General features: G+C 41.9%; 1 protein-coding gene across 1 annotated transcript; it reads right to left on the reverse strand.

Annotated features, from left to right (window-relative positions):
- Window positions 1-964: 964 nt before the first annotated feature.
- Window positions 965-20,726, reverse strand: CKAP2L (cytoskeleton associated protein 2 like). The gene is made up of 9 exons (XM_054575533.1): window positions 20,696-20,726; window positions 19,187-19,253; window positions 17,357-17,408; window positions 13,812-15,049; window positions 11,637-11,844; window positions 7,103-7,258; window positions 4,047-4,110; window positions 2,510-2,702; window positions 965-1,190 (listed from the first exon to the last, which is right to left on the reverse strand). The coding sequence occupies exons 1-9, from the start codon at window positions 20,724-20,726 to the stop codon at window positions 965-967; spliced, it is 2,235 nt and encodes a 744-aa protein (XP_054431508.1).
- Window positions 20,727-21,040: the final 314 nt, after the last annotated feature.

A 21,040-nucleotide genomic window follows, 5' to 3' on the forward strand; every position in this document is an offset into this window, starting at 1 on the left:
GCGAGGCCTCCACAGTAGCCTACTGGTGTTCCCGACAGGCCCCTAATTCTCCAGGCCAAGCCATCATCGCTGTTTTTTTTTTGTTGTTTGTAATAAGATAAATGAAGAAGCAGGAAAAAAATTTTTAATAGTCTTTTGGTTAATAGTTAAATATTAAGAAAGCTAAATTTAAAATATGTTGACTAGGGTTCTATACATTATATTTACATAATGATGTTGATTTTACCTTCCTAAGAGCAGTTGCCCAGGAAGGAGGAGAGGCAGCCTGCAGTCTGGGGCTCGCGCTGCCTGTGGGTTCCCTGGCAGAGCAAAGAATGAAGTGCAGAAGCAAGCGTCCCCTCCTCACCCCTCTCCCCTTTGTTTTTATTTAAAGCATTTCTGAATAATAAATACAAAAATTAGGTCTGGATATAAAAAGCTAGATGACTGTCCCAGTTTGGGACTGTTTCATTAGGAGACCTGGTTCAGAAAGGACGTGAATGGCCCCTTACCACAGGACACAGTGACGGAAGGCAAGGGTCACATGTAAGTCATTTGCGATCTCTGAGCAAAGGCACAGTGAGGATAAACTCATCTGTAAAATAAGGGGACTTGACCAGGTGGCCTGCCATGTCCCATATGATCTGAGCTGTGCTGGGAGGACTTCCCTATCTGCTAAGGTGGATGCAGGAAGGAAGATCTACCATACTGTGGCACCAGCCTTCCAATAGCCTTACCATGCTTGTGGGATAAATTCACAGTCAATAGTGTGAAATTCCTCTATGCTGTTAAACTGGCAAACTACAACCGTAAACAAATAAGCCAAAGGCCTTTCTGTGAAATATAGTTTGAGAGCGAGCCCTGCGAGCTACTGTCCAAGTCCTGGGTCTGCACCCATGACAGCTTGTTCCAGGTCAGCTGGATGAGGGCATTTCTTATCTCATGGAGGATCTGAAATGCCTTTTTAATACAAATCATCAAGAAATTATGATTCAAGGATCTGATACCCCAATGTTATAGGCAAAGCCTCATTTTTACGGAATACAAAACACTCTGTTTCTTCCACTTCTAACAGCTCATTAAGAGAAGACACCACTAAATCGTGGTCCTGCAGCATTTCCGGGTAGCGGGAGACTGCCCGCTCGATCCTCGCCGACCGCCGTACCGGAGTGATCAGCTTCATGTCCTGCACTTCTGCCATTCCACTTATTCTGAGAGACAAGAGGTGCGTTGAAAGCTTTATCACTTCTTTGGAAACTGCACTTATTCTTTATTTTTCTTATTTCATTAATAAAACATGATAGATATTTCAACGTAGGTTAGTAAGGTTAATACAGGAGTTATGTCTAGAGCAGCTCTCCTCCTCAGATGGCCTTCCTCCGATTGTCAGAGTGAACTGGGTGGTGTCCGTCTGCCCCGGGCTGGGGCGAGGATAGGGAGTTCACGAATGAAGCGTAAAGCACGGTTTTTATTTGAAGTGAACTACTTGGCACTTGGTGTTTGTTTATTCCATGAACTTTATAAAGAGTGGACAGGTTTTGAAAAAAGTGGGCATAACACCAAATGGGATTGGACTAATGAAATCTAAGGTCCTTTCTAGCTTTGACAGTAAATTATTAAAAATACATATTTTTAGATGATGAACCAAAACACAAATTGAAACAAACTGGGCATCTTCCTTGTAAATTCTCAAGTGTTCCAATAAAAAGTAGCCTGGAGGAGAGGCTGCAGAGACATTTCCATTCAGTGACTCTGGTCTGCGCCCCACAGGACCCCTGACTGCACTGGCCGAAGCAAAGCTGCCAGCCCAGCCTGCCAGCCACTCATGAGCTGACTGTGGTGGGGACGTGACATGTCTGAGAGGAGCTTAGGACTGGAAGGGGCCCAGCGCTCCTGCGTGCAAGTCCCCTTTCAAGATCATGAACAGAGATTCATGTTAATGTTTTAGAAAATGACATTGATATCCTGACACAGCTCCTTAAATTACTATGGATTCTGCCTTAAACTTACACTTGCTAAAAAGCCAACTGATACTCTCCGCGGTCTGTAACTAGTACATACCCAACTGCCCTCCCTGTTTTTATGGGGCTGCTCACTGCCCCTCCTCCACAGAGCTCCAGAGGTTGCCCTTGTTGGCACTTTGTGCTGCACCCATGCAACCAATCTGTGCCAGGCTGTTAGGAAAGGAAGGTGGGGTCTGCAAGTTCAGGACCAGTAAGGGTGAAGAGGAAGGAGGAACCCACTCCAAAACCCTCCTGACTCCAGCAGCACCGCCCTTGCCTGCGGCAGCCCCAGGCCAGTTCTCCTGGGGGTTGTGGGAGAGGGATGGTGAGGCAGAGAAAGGGCAGAGCTCTCCATCCGCACCAACCCTCCCCTCACCAGCAGCTCCTTCCCTTAATGCCAAGATTGGATTAGACTACCCGGTCCTCCAGTGAGGCAGAAGGTATCAAAAAATTGCTGGTACTTGGATCTGTGGAGGTGAAGCAGATCTGGACCTGTGAGCACAAAGCCTCCTTTAGAGTGTGCTTACCTTGGGATGGGAGCGACCTGTAGTTTGATACCAGGGTGATGATCCTGTTCTGCTTTGGTTATGTGGGGTGTTGCTGGAAACTGTTCTCTGTTTCTTGGAGAAAGACAAGACTTTCTTCCCGATTTCATGTCCCTGGCCAGCTCTTCTGTGGATGTTAAATTAGTTTCAGCGACCAAAGACTCAGAGGTAATTCCTGCGTATGCAAGGTCAAGAAGGAAAGCAAGTTAGCAATTTAGTACTTAACCAAAAATCAATGGAATGAAATCTGTGTGATTTCCTCATGGACCTGAGATACTAAAAAAGAGAAATTGATTTGAAGTGGGACTTTCAACCTGCTTTGCTGCTAAGCCCTGCAGCAACACCCAGCTATGTCAGGCTGCCTCTTGCCCAGCGCCCCCTACCCCCCACCAGCCTCCGGTTTCCTCGCCGCCTGAGAGGATGGGTTACTTTGAACACAGCTCCAATCTCTTGTTCACTCTCCAGAGAACTCTCTTAAGGACCAACCACTGACCTCTTACCCTTACACCATTCCTTGGGGGCCATTTTCCTGACCTACTAGGGTTAACTCACTTGACCTGGTCCCCTTCTTACCCAGGATGACCATATGGCTATCGCCTTGGACAGTGGGTAAGAAAAAGTCTTGTGTCAGTCCCATTTGCCTGATAGCCCAACCACAACAACCAAAATAAAAGGAAGGAAATTAGAGTGAGACAGGCAGACACTGTGACTGGAAGCTGGAGGCCTCCAAGAGAGGTCAATGGGGCAAACAAATAGTAAGACATGGATCCCTGTCCCCTCTTTTCATACTTTTGAATTTATTGCCATATATTATAAACAAACATTTTGAATTTTAGCATCATTCCTAGTAAGAGTGCCATTGAGCATAATCACTCTTTAACTTTACTCTCAAAATAATGCATTTAGCAGCTGTAATTTCACATGACTGTTCCCCAAAGTTAAATCTACGCTTAAAGGAAAAAGATTTGTCACTTTCTAAATTTATAAAAATAATCCATTTTATCTTCTGAAGGTATCTTGTTTTCTTTCTGTTCACATAACAAACACTACAAGCAATTATAATGTGCCACTCACTGTATCTGTACAATATTTCTCACAGAAAAGTCCTCTAGAGGTTCTGACCAATGACAGGAATGCTGAACTCACGGCAGAGTCCTGCCATGGCTACTTATAAAGAGATAAGGTGAATTTAGATATAAAATGTTGGTGGGTTGGTTACAACTAAACATGGGACTTAAGCCGGGACATTTCTCCCTTCTGCCTAGAAAGGGCCACTTGTCTTTTCTAACCTAGGTCTCCTGGGAGGCAGGGCATTCTTGTCCAGGCTGCTCAGTGCTGAACAGTACATTCGCTTGTAATGACACAAGTCAGTCAGCTGATGACGCTGGCTGAGAGGGCCAGACCACAGCAGCCAGGAAGGGAGAGGCACTTTGGAGGACTTTTCTTCCTTCCCCAGTGATCCTCAATGATTTTATTTGTATCACTAAAGGGAATGACTTTAAATACAAAATAGCAGTACCGTCTTGAGCTCTGTTTGGGTCTTGCAAAATGTTAAGAACAACTTCTCGTAATTCTTGTATTGGCTGGAAAGAAGGAAAAGACATGAACAGTATTAAAAACATTCATGAAAAAATAATCTAAGGAACTCTGAATAACAGTAAATGAACTCCTTTACATAATAAAAATGTTTTATCTCTTGTCTAAATATAAGTAACATTTAAAAACTTTCAGACTTAAAACTTCATGGGAAAAATAAAGGAACAAAGAAAATGTTGGTTAAATGCTGGCAATGTTCGACTTTAATGGAAAGATGAATTGATGCGAAGTTGTCTATAATGAAATTTCTCTAAAACAAATTAATTTTCTTATTGACTCATGTGATCCCATTGAAGATGTGTTCCCATATAAAGATCCTGGCCCAAGGATATAAAGATAGCCACTCATAACACATGGCATACATTTTTAGAATTGTCTTAGTTAATTTTGGTTTTTATCATAAAAGTCATATACTTCATTACAACAAAAAAATTACCAATAGGTCAGACTTAAAAGATGAAATCACCCATAATCTTCATCACCCAAGTACAACCTTTCGTTAGCATTTTGGGCAATTTTCTACCAGCCTTCTCATTCTTTCATCTTTTATTTGGTAATATAACTTTAAAAAAATTACAAAAAATAATTTTCTATAAAATTAGCTGAGTGAGCCTTCCTTTTCCAGGGTAGGTGCCTTAAGGCAGCACATCACAAATGAACTGCGCATTCTCACAGGAACACTGTATCAGGAGGCTGGTCTTCTGACCTGAATTCTGTATCAAGTAAATAAGAGGTATAAACTGACAACAGAGCATAAAAGCAAAGGCATCCACACATTTTTATAAAATCTAAAATGCCTTAAGCTTAAGGAAATGGAAAGAATTATATAGAATACATTGTAAAGAGCCTGAATTAAAATATTTATCAAGTGTCTTTTTTATTTTTACAGGCTTCTAGTTAAAGATGATGGATTATAAAGATTTGTTTCTAATCTCCCTTGAAACTATGATTTAAAAAATGGCATTAACAGGAGGAAATAACTACAAAAATTAGGAGAAAAGAAACAGCAACAAGATTTTGGAAGCCGGAATGTAGAAGGAAGCAATAATCAACTGGATCAACTTGAAAGAGCTAGCTTCAAAGCTGCCAGTATGGCCAAGAAATAACCTGACCCAACCCCAGGGTCTCGGAAAGGCTCAGGAATGGATGGTGGGCAGGATCAGAAGGGCCCTTGAACATGTGTTCAGAGGGCAGCCAGGTCTCCCAGTCCACTCCGCACCCTGAGCTCCATGCACCCTGGTGTCTGTGCCCCACCCCTAACAGAACACAGGGGTACCTCCCCCAGGTCTCTGGGGAGCATCCTGCAAGATTAAGTGTGGGGGTGCATATTGAAAACAAAGGATTAAGGAGAGTTTCCTGCTGAAGGCCGAGAATCCCACTCTCTTCTCTCCCACAACAATGTGGGCTTGTTCCTGGCTCTAGGAAGGAAACTGGAAGACTCTCCTCTAGAGGACATGACTTGTCTAAGAGGAAGGACCCCGAAATACTGATATTGAGGGGGTCTTCAACCAACTGACTCAGCCAGATCACCTATGGTAAAGCCCCACTCCTGTGCCCAGATCTTTTAATAAGCTTTTTCAAACCCACCTCTTATATATGCAAACAGCCTAGTTTCACTAGCATCTGAGTAGAGCCTTTAATGAACAATAGAACTAAACAAAATAAAACAAACAACCAGAGAGAGAGCAGAAGCAGACTATGCAGGAAGTAAATCTGATATGGCCTCTAGGAACTGAGAGGTAAGGACACAAAGGGAACCTGAGGGTGAAGGTGAGAGGAGTTCCCACGACAGCCAGTGAAGGCGGGTAGAGCTCACCCGTTGGGACTGGGGCAGGTCGGAAGAGTCTGGGAGAAAGGCTTCAAAGAAAAAGAATACAACGTCTAGTGTTTCTAAAGAATAAAGAAATTTAGACAATTATAGAAGAGTTTTGTGGAATTAATTATATAATAAACACTCAAGAAAACTAAACAATTTCAGGAAAGGTAGAAAGTTGTGCTTGAAAGACAGAGTAATCATAGTATATACTACATGGCTCAACATACTCATACATTTCTTATACATTTATAACAATGTGAACATGGAATAGTGACTCAAATTTCCGTTACTCTAACGTAAGCATGAAGGATGACACAGATATGCCAGTGTTATGGGGGGGGGGGGGGGTGTAGGGGGTGGGGGGTCTGTGCGGGTGTGTGTGAAAGAGGTTAAATCCTAACCCTTGGATTTGGAAGTCCACAAATCATGTCTAAAATGGAAAATCAGGAAATACAAGCAATATAAGTATGTTATCTGAAATTATAGAGGTAAATAGAAAAATAACCAGTTTGTTCTGGGAAGTGAGAAATGGGAGGTGAGGGGAGCAGAAGCCTTATTTAAAGAACCCTGTTAAACTATTTGATTGTTTAAACTCTGTGCATGTACAACTCTGATTTTGAACAATCATAAAAATGATATGTAGACTACAGGATGACAGAAAGCAACATGCAAGTGAAAAGAGCTATAAAGCTATTTAATTTTTTTGTTAAAAATTATACAGAGAGAGTTTTACTTGGTTTTAGAATTAGAAGGAATTTCATGCAATGGCTCTGAATTAATGATTTATGAATATTGATGTGTTGGGTTTAATACATTTCTAGGTTCTTTATGGTGCGGTATGGCTTTCTAAGTATTGAATATTGGTGATATGTTATAACTTGCTATGCTCTCACTTTCCATAAGTGCATATTTATACAGTAAGTGTTAAGATACATTCACTTGACAAGAAAAGTGATTCTATTAGTTTATAGGTAACACTGCTTTCTGTCACATAAATATTTTAATTACAATGATCATAAAGGACATACTGTACTTCATTCTGTATGTAACTGTATGAAGCGAATTAGAAGTTACATTACATTATATAACTGACATATTGCAAATAACAGAACCCATGTGAGAGAGAATTTTCAAGAAATCACCCACCCAAGACAGATACTTACTGTAGCCCCATTTCTAATGGCCTCTTCGTACAGTCCGATAACATCAAATGTGCCTTTACTTGCCAAGAACTTTGCTTTGCAGATCCAGAATTTAGCAAATTTTTCAGCCTCAGGAATACTAGACAATACGGTAAATACTTCATTAGAAAGCACACCCTGGAAAAAAAAAAACAGAGGAAATTCTTACCATCTCTCTGCTACTCATGTCTCCTACTATTTATAGGGGGCAGGTATGCAGAAATCAGTCTGATTGGTAATTATTTTTAACTTTAAAAATACTTCAATTTTACTGATGTACAGTTTACACATAATAAAATACTCCTATTTAAATAGTACATTTCAATGAGTTTTGACACTGATCATTAAATTTTAAGAGTTACATGAGGCCAAACAGACAGAAAAAGTTTATCATAGCTGAAAGAAGGAATATGTTCTACATTTTTATGTGGCACCAAACCCAACCCAACCCAACCCCAGAGTAATCAACATTCACTACAATATGAACACTGAATAGAACCAGATTTCCCATGTGACTCAAACAGAAGCATAAAGGATGGCACAGGTGTGCCAAGGTCCTAGGGGTGTGTATGTGTATGTGTTGGGGATCTGTGCAGGTATATGAAAGAGGGTTAAATCTGACAAACAGGAACTTGAAGGTGGCTCCACTGGTTTGGTGCTCTCCTGGCTTGTACCCAGAGCAGGACAGGGAGATGGACCGGGAGGAACTTGAGCCAGGTACCGGCGCGCTCAGCCGAGCAGCACATCCCACTCCTTGTGAGATGGGCGGTGGACACAGTTCAGCTCACAGTCAGGAATCACCAACACCACACCAAGAGCCATAAAACTCACGAACCAGAAGAATAAACACTGCGGCCAACAGTTGGGGGAGCAAAGAGGAATGCATTTTAAGGGTGCTGCAGTCGGTATCTTCAGGGTGATAAGAGAATATTGCTATCATGAAACCAGAACCCGCTGCTATGGAAGAGCATCCACACAAGGACAAAACAGTGGCTTGGATGCCGCTGAAGAAGAAATAGTGAGCTGAAAATCCAGCTGGGGGATCTTCCCAGAACTCAGTGCAACAAATGAAAAACTGGAGAGTATACAAGAAACGGTAAGTTCTGGAGGATATATCTGTTATGCTGGAATTTCAATACCATCTAAGAGGATTTCTAGAAGGAAAAACAGAACAAAGCTGAACACACACTCAAAGCAGTTGTAGAAGAAAATTTCCAAGAACTGACCAAGAAAGCAAGTGTTCAGACTGAAAGGTCCTTACTTAGAAAACCGCACCTAGAAAACCAAGGATGAAAAGAAAATATTAACCACCTCCAGAGAGGGTAAAAAGGATTATCTACAGAGGAATAAGAATTAGGTTGACAGGAACTTTAATAAATCAGTAACTCCAGATGCAAGAAACAAAATGAAATGGTAACTTCATATTTTCCAGGGAAAAGAATTTAAATTTAGAAATTTCCTCCAGCCAAACTAAATACGATTTAAACATATGGTCAAAATAATGACATTTTCACAAGCAAAAGGCCTCAGAAAGTTCACCACTCAAAAATCATGTAGTGGCTAGTGAATAAACTTTAGAATTGAAGTGGAAGGCTTGAAATAAAACTAGAAGAAAAATATGATACGTAACTTGCACACCATGTTTGAACTTACACCTACCACTCACTTTTGTGATTTTAATTTATGTACTTTTACTTTTATTTGTATGAAATAAAGTAAATTGCATCAACCACAAAAATAAGGGAAAAATAAAAAAGAATTCACAAAGCCCTCATGGTGTGGCTCAGTTGGTTAGACATTGTCCTGCAAAGTGAAGGTTGTTGATCCGACTCCTGGTTAGGGCACAGGCCCAGGTTGTGGGTTCAGTCCCTGGTTGGGGCGTGTATGCATATAAGAGACAACAGATGTTTCTCTCCCTCTCCGACTCTATCCCTTCCCCTCTCTCTAAAAATAAATAAAAATAAATTAAACAAAACGAATTCATGTAAATTGAATTACAAAATAAAATGGCAGGTCAAAGTTTAAGCATATGAGTAATTACAGTAAATGTGTATGAGCTAAATTTGCTTTTTTAAAAGCAGAGAATTCTAGATTTGGTAAAAACAATTCAACTATACATATTCATATGAAATATACTTCTAGGAATAAAGGGATAGAGAAAGATTTACTTTACAAAATCTAACAAAAATAAAAAGCAAGTGTGGCAAGATTAACATAAGACAGATGAGAAATCAAAGCAAGGCATGAGTCTTTAGGTACATAACAAGAGAACCGAAAAATACGGTGATGGAACGAGACTAGACTTCAGGCGGTGAGCACACAATGGAGTAAGTACACAGGTGTCATGTTATAAAGTTGTACACCTGAAGTTTATATAATGTTATTAAATGTTACCCCAATAAATTTAATTAAAAAATTAGGATGTAAAAGTTGGACAGAAAAACAAAGAGAAATCACCAATCACAGTGCCAGTGAGAGGCTTTGGCATATTTCTTTTGGAAAGCAACAGCTGAACTAACAAATGCAAATAGTTGTGCTATTTAAATTTTGTTTGTACTAATGGATACCCACATAGAATTTTCCATTCAATAGAGAATACATATTCTTTTCAAACACTTTTGGAACACTCACCAAGACTGATCAGACATTAAGACCAGAAAGAAAATGTCAACGAATTCCATGCAGTATTAATTTTTAATATTAAAATAGCCAGGAAAAAAACTCAAAACATCTGGAAGTTAAAAGATACTTTTGAAGATAACTTTGGGGTTAAAGAAGTGCTAAAAATGGAAACCTCAAACTTTTTAGAAATGAGCAACAAAGAGAACATACGTCAGTTACTAAGCTATGGTCTCTTAGCTCCAAACCTGTGTTTCTCCTCTGCTTTGTGACCATGGGGTTAGAATTCTGTCAACCACCTTCTGCTGACAACAGTTCCTTCCTGGGCTCTGCCAGTATGAGGCCCTACGGGAGACTGCAGAGCTGGAGGACAAGAGAAGGGTCTTCCTCTTCCTTTTTGTACTTGTCACTCAGCAACGGTCCTTCACCCTGGCAGCAGCAACTGGCTCTACCTCCCCACTTTTCCCCGGCATTCAAAGATCCTGCCCACATGAATGGGGGAGCATCCTTTCCTCAAGGTCTGAACCAAGCCTGGCAGGGCCCCCCTCCAGTTCTGTAGCACCAGCTTATTCTGGTAGTGTGCCTCTTTAGAGCTGGAGTTCTATTCCCCTCGGGGTTTGTCTCTTTTAGCTTTTACATAATTTAAAAAAAAAAAATCCTCACCCGAGGATACAGCTATTGATTTTAGAGAGAGGGGGCAGGGGGAAAGAGAAAGGGAGAGCTAGAGAGAGAGAGAAAAGAAACATCAATCAGTTACCTCCTTTATACCCCACAACTGGGGATTCAAACCCACAACTTAGGTATGTGTCCTGACTGGGAATTGAATCCACCAACTTTTGGTGTATGGGACGATGCTCCAAACAACTGAGCCACTTGGCCAGGGCTCTCCTAGATTTTAGATCTGAAACCCTCAACATCTCCTGGTTCTCCTGGATCCAGAGTTGTGCCTGCCAGCCCTGGGTACAGCACCATGCCCCTCTGATGACCCTCTCACCATTTTTGTGCACGCATGCTCACAAAATGCTGTTATGTCTAACAGCCAGCCTCTGCACCTCTTTGCCTGTGTCAGAGCCTGGGATTTTTTGTCACTCACAGGAAGCCACTGATCAGTGCAGTGCCCTTGATCAGGAGACGCTTTGAGATAGTGTGACTTCCAGTGTCTGCAGGGCTTCCTGTGGGACTGTGCCGCGGGTGCCCTCTGTGGACTTTGCTGGGTACACACCCTGCTTGGCCTCCTTCCTGTCCTGGCCCCATACCCCACTCCCCTCTGTTTTCCTGGGATTCTCTTCTTAATAAATTACTTTCACACATATTCTCCTCTTGGGGGCAGCTTCTAGGGAATTCATATAAGACACTGTGAAACCAATCCTAACGCCACATTCTTTCCAGTATTATGATACCTGGTGTGGTTTCTATTTTCTGACTTGACTCTGACTGATAAAGAACATTAACTATCAAACCTCAAGGACATGACCAAAGCTAAATTCAGAGGCAAATTTATAGCATTAAAATGTATTAAAAAATAAGACTAATATAAATGATCTAAGCTTTCAATGAAAAACAACTACGAAAAGGACAATAAACATAAAAATAGATGTAGACATTGATATAGCAGAAAAAATAATGAATAAAACCCCAAAGATGGCCTTTTAAAAAAGATTAATAGAGAACTCTTTAGCAAGTTTGATTTAGATAAAAGGCATGGAATTACTAAAATGGCCCAAGAAATACAAACCCTAAGTAGACAAATGACCATGGACGAAATTACAAAGATATATACAAAACTATCTTCCACAGTGAGTAACTAAATTTCTGTTTAGACAGAGGTTACCTCCCCTAAACTATGTTTAAGAAAACTTGCTGGGTCAAAGATTTGGAGATTACCCTCCTCACTCACCCCTTCGATGAGCTGTAGACACTCAGTCAGAGTGCTGTTAATTTTATTGGACAGTTCAAGTTGTGCTTTCCTTTCTTCCTCTTCTTTTTCCATGCTTTTCCAGAATGAAATATTCATTTCCTCTATTATTTTACTTTTTGTTTTAAGTTCCATCGGAGGTCGTTTATACATTTTCCCCTTAGATTTCTGCCATTCTTCCAGCTGTTTTCTGTTATGGAGTTAAAGGGGAGGAATGGTTTTAGGTTTTTGGGTACATGGTCAAGCTTCAAAGTATATGATACGCATAGATTGAGTACCACCTCTGAACACCTCCAACTACAGACAAAGTCAGGGGACTGGAATGAAAACAATTTACAAACGGTCTGTAAAGGCGGTAGCGGTCGCCCCCTCTTCAGGGGGCAGAGGCATCACTAGGGTCAGAGGTGGCAGCATCTCAGTCTTCACATCCCTTGACTTCAAGATTATTCTTTCTCTTTCTCTGAAAGCTTTCATTTCAGCTGTACGCTAGGTCTGAGATCCCTAACTCAGCACTCGACTTCTCTTACCACAGCTTTGTATTGGCCACTGACCAGACCCACCCAACTTGCACTTTGCCCTCCATAGGGTGTGGGCCGCTTAGAGTAAGGCGCTTTACCCCAGTTCCTTAGTCTGCTCAGAACCACACAGGACCACATTTACTCTAAACAAGACCAATAATTTCTTTTTTAAAGATGCTGACAAGTCCTAATCCTGCTCCCTGCTCCACCTCGCCCCAACCCCTGCCCCCACCCCTTACCCTACTGCTACTGTACAGTCTCCACTCCTGCTTCTCAGCAGCCGACAGACTGCTTGCTGCTGGGGAGGCACCAAGACCTGCAGACCTGAGTGTGGATGTAAACTCCCTAGCTTCTTTAAAGCACAACTAGTTGACCCACAAATACACATTTCAGCCCAGACGTCCCCGGCAGCCCCAAACTTTGTAAAACCCACAGCCTGGCTGGTATCTTTTATTTGATGTCTGGTAGGCATTTCAAATTTAATATTGTCCAAAACAATGCTCTTGATTTCCATCTCTAGGTCTGCCCTGATCAGTAATAGTGTCTCCGTCCACCCAGTTGCAAGGGCCTAACACTAGGAGTTGTCTTTGAGCAGTGCTTTCTTCCCCTGCATCCCGCACACCGCCGTGTGGACAGCACCGCTCCCATCTCCACCGGCACCATCCTAGTCCATAGCTCTGCCACTTTCTGCCTGAAATGCCACAGCTGCAAATTCAGCCTGTGTACAAGTATTAGAATGATTCTTACGATGCAAGCCAGGCTTAGTCACTGCCGGGAATGAAATTGAAAATGCTTTCCAAGGTGAACAGCAGTGTAACTTGAGTTCTGCCCGCCTCTCCAAGATGATGCCCCACCACTCCCTCTCACCACTACCCTCCGGCAGCTCGGGTGTCCTTTCAGGCTCCGGGCCCCAGACCATCCCTGCCCCAGGGTCTGGCGTTATCAGCCTTAGTCCCTCCTGACTAGGAAATTGTCTGTCATTATCCTGTCTTACTTAACCAATGTGTTCATTTCCTGTCTTCTCCACTAGAATGCAAGCTCTAGGAAGGCAAAAACTGTGGCTGTCCTAGCACATTACCTAAAACATACAAGAATTCAATAACGTGCAGTAAAATTCACCTTTTTTAGAGTGCAGTTCTATGCTCTGACAAATGCATGAAGTCATGCAACCATTAACTATGACTGCTCCTGTCTGCCTCACTGACTCACCACAACTTTGCCTGCTCAGACTCATGAAAGTTTCCCATTCCTTGTCCCTCCATAACTTTTCTGGATTTAAGCCCTGGTTGGCTTGACAAGGGACTAGCATGTCCCCTCCTCCTCCTGGCCCTCCTCCTTCGCTGCTCAGTCTGCAGGGGCTTCTTGAGTCAGTCATCTACACCTGCAACCCCGACTCCTTTATTCAGTCATTCTGCTGCAAGTGCACAGAAAGTTACAGAGAATCATTTATAACACACATATGTACCACTTAGCCCTGTCAAGCCTCCATATCTGATATATTTGCTTCAAGTCTTTTTTCAGGGCTGAAGCTAAAAATGGCCCAGAAGCCATTATTTATGGCCTACTTTCTGACCAAGTACTCCTGATGTCAATTTGGCCAATCATCTTAAATTGCAATTTTGGAATTAAAGCACTGTACCTTCGATCCTCTGCTGTGATCTTCTTCTTAACATCTGGGTTAGTCTGGGTTCTATTTAGGGCTCCTCTTCCATTTATGGCTGTGCCACCAGCTTGAGTTTTGGGAGCTGTCTTGTTTAGAAAATGATTCTGGGGAAGAGTTCCTTTCAGCTTGGAGTCTAGAGTCTGTGCTTTCTGTTGACAGCTGCTGCTGTGTTTATTCCCCTTGGCTCTACTTGCTCTTATGCTTGGGGTGCTGGGAATGACTGAAGTAAAGCTGCCAACTGCCACGTTAGGCCTTTGGCTCACAGTTTTGGATTTCTGCTGCATACATGACATCTGGGGTCTAGAACAAGGTTGAGTGGATTTCTGGTCTTGCTTAACGTTGGGACGTCTGTGGTTAAGTCCTCCCTGAAGTAGACTGGGGCATGTCCTGGGTCTGGTATATTCTACTTTTTGTTTAGTAACAGCATGTGACTGTAACTTAGCTCCATGTGGCCTTTCATATTTACCATTATTAACCTTTATATCCTTCATGTCTTTGACCCCTGGTTTCTCTGATGCTTGATTTCTATTAAGGGTCTGAACAAAGTGAGAGTGAACTGTCTTTGGGCGCTTTTCTCCTGGTTTTGCGAGAGCTGTTCCTTTAGGGAGCTGCTGTGACTTTACTGGTAGAATCCTGGTTTGTGTTCCCCCAACAAACCGTTTATTAGTTCTGTCTTTTAGAACAGCATGATTCAATGAACTTTTACCCAAAGCTTGCTTAGGGGCCAAACTGCTTTTGGTTTGATTAAAACGGCTAGTTTTTGTTTTACTTTTGGCCCATAACTGAGGATGTGGCATCCTCTCAGAGTCCAGTAAGGTTTGGGGCAAGTTCTCTTTGTTTACCTGTTTTAGAAAGTTGTGTAAGGGCTCACCCTCACCACAGACATTGTCCACAGAGTCTGTATGTACATCATTTCTTCGATCCGTCACCTGCTGCCTTGCAGCTTTCAGTTCCTGTATACTAAGTGACCCCACAGTCTTCCTTGACAGCTCTCCAGGGGATGATCCAGCTTTGTGCTGTTGCTGATTGCTGGAAGGCTTACAGTTTGGGTTAGAAGAAACATATACTGAAGTCGGCCTTTTGTCCAGAAGTTTTGGTGGCTCCAACTTTGGCTTCTGGGACCCTGGGATATTGGCAGGTCTGGGCTGAAGTTTAATGCTGATGGGTCTTGTAGCTTTGACAGGCAAAGCGACATCTTTTTTGGGTCCAATAATCTAAAAAGACAAAGAAAAATATCAAAAAAGTAAATTCATGAGAATAGCTCAGTTTTTTAAATAAAAAAATAGTTACTTAGAATTTCACTTAAGGAAGTTGAAATCTGAGAAAATAAAGGCTCATTATTAGAGGATTAAAAAAAAAATCCTTACTCAAGGATATGTACATTGATTTTAGAGAGAGAGAAAGGGGGTGGGGGGGGCGGAGGGAGGAAGTGGGAGGAGGGGAGAGAGAGAGAGAGAGAAAAACGTTGATCGGCTGCCTCCTGCTTGCATCTGAGTGGGGCTTGAACCCGCAACCTAGGTATGTACTCTAACTAGGAATCAAACTGCAACATTTTGCAGTATGAGATGACGTTCTGACCAACTGAGCCACCTGGCCAAGGCTAGAGGATTGTTATAATGAGTTTCTATTAGAAATATCAGAATCTTTTAGCTTGGTAGAATTAAGCAGAGATGCAGTAAACAAACAAAACTTGCTCTTTAAAAAACAAATTTGCCTCAACTGAACAAGTACTTGCAGAATGCCCATTATGTCCCAGTGAAGTGTCCCTTTGTGGGACCCTGGAAAGATATACACGTAGTACACTTATGCTAGGGTACCACCCAAGTTCCTCCTAGTCCTTTGTACTGCTACACTAATTTTTTTAAAGACAACATTGCCTTTGTAAAGGTCACTATGTCACTCAAGAACCTTCGTCTCATCAGTGGCTAGGGCAGGTTGGGAGGCCCGACAGACTTTGGAACAGCTCTCCATGAGCATCGAATGTCACAAGAGTTAGTCATATTTGTAAACTCAGGATGGGTTTTAAGGTTAGACTCTATGTTATTAACAATTAAATGTCATGTAATTTAATTTTGGATAAGAAAGGTAGAACTAGGTTACAGAGAACTTTGAAAAGTAGGGAGGGGAGTTAGAATTGATATGGTAAAGAGCAGGAATATCAATACTGAAGGCAATTACTTGTAAAGGTGAATTTGGCAGAGATTTGTAGAGTGTATGTCTTCAGGGGAAAATAAGAGAGTGCTAGAGCTACCACTCTATGTTTCATTCAATATTTTCATAAGTTGCTATATAAACTTTGTGAGCATGTAAAGGAAGTCTGTTACCAGAGCCACTTGGCATTAAGGGCAAGGTGATGTCCACTCTAGCATTGTAGGGGTATTTGTGGTGTTGCTGGGGTAGGGGCAGAGATAGATGGTGTACCCACATAATATAGCTGGGTTACTCTTTGAGTCCCAACATTCACATCTACCTCTGATCTCTCCATTATCACTTACTGCTGAGGCATGGAGGCTGGTACCAAAGTGTGCTGTTCCTTAGTTGCTCTTTATTATATATTAAAAAGAAACTGAGATATAATTTGCATCCCATAAAAATTTAAAGCATATAATTCAGTGGGTTTTAATATCAAGGTTGTACAACTATCACCACTAATTCCAGAACATTTCATCACCCCAGAAAGAAATCCCACAGTTGTTTTAAGTCACTCCCTATTTCCCTCTCTCCACAGACCCTGACAACCACTTAGCTACTTTGTTTCTATAGAGCTGGCTATTCTTGACATTTCATATAAATGGAATCATAGAGTATGAGGCCTTTTCTGTCTGGCTTCTTTCACTTAGCATTACATTTTCAAGATTCACCCATGTTACAGCATGTATCAGTACTTCATTACTTTATTTTTTATTTAATAAATTTTAATTTTTAGAGAGGTTTTAGGTCTACATCCAAATTGAGTGAAAAAATATAGAGTTCCCATAAATTCATGCCCACACATGCACTTCATTACTTTTTATGGCTGAATAAATATTCCATTAAACCTTAAATATGTTGGGATCTTTTTTGATTCTATCCACAATCTAGCTGAAGGGAACTGATGAGGAAACATGTTCTTGTTAAGCAGCATCCCAAAGTGGTTGAGACTACAGGCTCTCAACTCTGTCATTTAATAGCTATCCTGTGACTCAGTTCCCTCATCTGTAAAATGGGGCTACTAACAGTACCTACCTCATAAGGCTGTAAGAACTCAATGAGTTAATAAAAGTAGGCACATAGTAGGCATTCAATAAATGTTAGCTATAAAGAGACCAAAGTACACTTAAGGATTTTTTATTTTTTTTGGTTATCAAAATTGAACTATAATATGTTATACTTATCAAAAAACAATTCTGTCCTTATAAACTGTTCTTATATTTATGAAAAATATTCGTGCAAAACATTTTCTTTAGGCTGCTAACATCTTTATTATTTTTACAACTAACCATCCAAAATGTCTATTTCTTAAAAGTCTAATTTCTACTTACAGATTTGGAAGGCGGAAGATTTGGGCAATTATTCCTGGCTTTTAGATAAGGCCTATAAAAGACAAAATAAGATTAATTCTTAGTACAGAAGGATCACCAAGACTTGGGAAGTATAGTGATTAAAAATGGAATTTTAAATCATTAAAATTTCTCTATATGGTAAAACAATTTAAAATAATATTCAGTGAAGTCTCCTTATCCTCCCTTCCTTAGTCCCACTATCTTTCTCCTCAGAGACCACAACTGCTCTTACCCACTTATCTGTGATCCCTGCAGAGATGTCCTACATATAAACACAGTATTCTAACAATATGTCTTTTGTTTATATTTGCACAATCTTATTCATTGCAACATCACTCCTGGAACACTGCAATGTGCCAGGCACCAAAGCTACAATGTCAAACAAGTTTAAAAAAACTTGTTTTAAGTATCTTTAAAAAGTGAATTCTTAAGGGAAAAAGTGATATAATTAAAAAAAAAGGCATATATAAAATCTAGCTAGTGAGACAGAAAATGCAAAAAAGGATAGGAAAGTAGAAGAGAATGTGGAAGGATTTAACCTCCATGGATCAAAAGCAATTGACAGGCTAACAGAGACTTCGATCATGAGTTGACGTTTGTTCCTCCCATCTTGAGGGTAAGCTCTGGAAGGGCTGGACTGCTCTTCTTTTTTTGAACCCTCACTTGAAGACATGTTTATTGATTTTAGAGAGAGAGGAAGACAGGGAGAGAGGGAGAGAGGGAGAGAAACACCCATGAGAGAGAGAAACATCGATTGGTTGCCTTCTCATTCACACTCCAACTGGGGACAAATCTGCAAGCTGGGCATGTGCACTGATGGGGAACTGAACCCGTGACCTTTTGGTTTACTGGACAATGCTCCAACCAACTGAGCCATGCCAGCCAGGGCAGGACTGCTCTGTCTTGCTAAGCACCATGTCTTCAGAACTAAGAGTGATATATCACACAGGTATTAAATAATAAATCTGTTGAATAAATGTACTAGGTTTATTTAATCAAGGAAATAGGGTTGAATAAAAATCCAAAATAAAAATAAACTAAAACAAAGGATGAAAGCAAACTTTGTAAAAATTCATTTTGTAAAAAAAAAGTTTAGCAACGCAGGTAGGCAGAAAATTTATCAATGCTCAGAAGAGGGATAAATAACATCACTAAGATGGCAAGATGTTGACAAAAGATAAAAGTGAATCGATCATTTTTCCACCTTAAGAGTAAGTGCTAAGACAGTGATTTTCAATTGATGTACCTCAAGAATTTTTAAAAAGTACAATACCTGACTATTCAGTCAGGGGCACTGACTTTTTTCTCTTAGACTGTCAAATAAAAGAAATGACAATACAACAATGCCATCTGGTGTGAATGAATCAACATTATACCTATCTTTTTTGTTAACTAGGCAAAAACTATACTTTTTGGTGTGCCACAGAGTCTTAGGAATTAGTTTATGTGTGCCACGTGAGGAAAAAGGTTGAAAATCACTGTGCTATGGGAATGACCAAAGAACACCATTAGGTGGAAGGATGTTCATGAGCAGCTATGGAAGACTGAACATTGTTTTCATAATTACTTTCCCAGGAAAAAAAAAGCAGGGACAGGAAAAGCTTCCAGCATGGTAGATAATATTGTAGATTCTCTGCTCCTTCCTTTGGAGACCATCACAATAATACCATTTAAATCTTAGCCAATGTACTAGCTGCTGCCCAGAGGTTTTTTGCCATGCTTGAACTGAAACGCCCTTTAGAAAGGGCTTCAAATTGCTGTTAGCAACCAGGGCAACAAGAATCATGTAACTGTGGGAGACAAACTCACTTGCTGTTTTGGCACTTCAGTTTTCCCTTGGCTGCTAGATACTCCTGGAGCTTTCTCTGCCGCTCTTCTGAAAAATAGGCAAGCAAACAACAGAACTTCAGCTTGGGATTTTAACTAGTTCATTTATACTTTAAAGGATGACACTTTCAGTAAAGATTCTGGCTCCATGTCTCCAAGTTAACATCAACATTAACCACATCCTTTATATGCCAGGTCCTATACTAAGCTCTTCACACTTATATTATTTACTTTAATCTGCACACCAGTCCTATGAGGTATTTTACAGTCTGAAATGTAAAGAGGGTAAATGATATTCCCAAAGTTACCCAGCTAATTTGTGGCAAATCCAGGATCTGAAACCAGGTTTATCCAACCCCAAAGCCCTTGCTCACAGGCACTGTTCTCAGCTACAATATATGCCTCCATGAATCAATTCTGTTACTGGCCCATCTGAACTGGTGAGCCAGGCCTGGTTTTATTATATTTTTTCCAACAGGGATGATAATTTTTGCCTACAATCCCGTACTTGGTTTTCTTTGGGACTAAGAACAAAATAGACCAGGTTAGGGAGTTTATGGCAAACATCTATATGGTAACTTTCTAAGCAAGGAATCTATGAGAGGATGAAAGTATTTCTGTTTTCAAGGTTCCATGTAATAGTGGAGATAAACACAACAATAATTACAAGGCAAAACCTAGGTGCCATAAGAGAGGGTTAAAGAAAGAATTATGGGAGTTCATATGCAGGAACTGAGGGGAGTAGGTGGTTGGAAAAGGCTAAAATTCAATAACGGTTGAATTAAAAAAAAAAAGAAAAAAAGACTACAGGGTGCAAACCTGCTCTCTCAAACCTACTCTCCGCTTCCCCCAACCGGGGCTGCTCCGTGTTCCCATCTGGCTCTGATGCACCCATGAGAGCCAGAGCCGCGCAAAAGCCAGTGGAGAGCAGGGGCTGTGGGGTCTGACAGGCCGGCTCGGACCCCAGTTCTGGGACGTCAAGCACATTAACAAACCGTTGCTGAGTCATGGTTAATGTGCTGGACGGTTTATTAACATGATTTGTCAACATGGGGGCAGAAGTGCCCAACTTTACAGGTCGGGTCGTTAAGGAAGCGCCCAGGTCGCGTCAGGTCAACGGGCGTCATCACCTACACCGTCCGAAAGCCGGCGCACCTGGGAGGTAGGTTTCCGGGACCCATGCCCTCGAGGCAGAGGCCGGATCCGCCCTGTCCGCTGTGCAGGCTCGGGGTCGGCAGGGGCCACTCTGGGTCAGGGGTGGCGCCTGGCTCCTCCTGGACGCGCAACCCTGGCGATCCAAGGAGGGGGCCGTGCCGCCTCTTCAGAGCCGCTGCAGGACCTGCTGGGGAAGTGCCGGCGGGGCCCTGGGACTCCCCGCGCTCGGACGTCTCCTTTGGGGCTCAAAAGCCCGATGGGGGCGCTGAGGCAGGCGAGGCGGCCGGCAGCCTCCGCGGAGACAGCCCGCTGCTCCCCACGGTCCAGAGCACTCACCCGCAGCGGCAGTGAGCGTAGACCGCACCATGATGGCTCCTCCGCAGCAGTTGATCTTCAAAGGCCGCGCCCTGCAGCTGAGGATGCGCTTGGCAACTCTGCTCGCTCGCATTGGTTGCCAGGGATTTGAAACAGCCAATAGGAGACAGGGGAGGGCGGGTCGAAAGAAAATAGTAGCTTTGCGGTTGGCTCTGCTCCGGTCTTGGTGGTGCTAGAGCTTCCGGGAACGGCAGCACTGGGAAACCTCTCTCCTGTCAGACTCCCAAAAGAGTAGGATTAGATCCCAAGTCGATGCAGAAAACGCATGTGACAAAATTCAATACCTATTCCTGATTAAAACTCCCA

Source organism: Pteronotus mesoamericanus, unplaced genomic scaffold (genome assembly GCF_021234165.1).
Source record: "Pteronotus mesoamericanus isolate MK-2021 breed Mesoamerican mustached bat unplaced genomic scaffold, CSHL_Meso_final contig_311, whole genome shotgun sequence".
NCBI classification, from domain to species: Eukaryota; Metazoa; Chordata; class Mammalia; order Chiroptera; family Mormoopidae; genus Pteronotus; species Pteronotus mesoamericanus.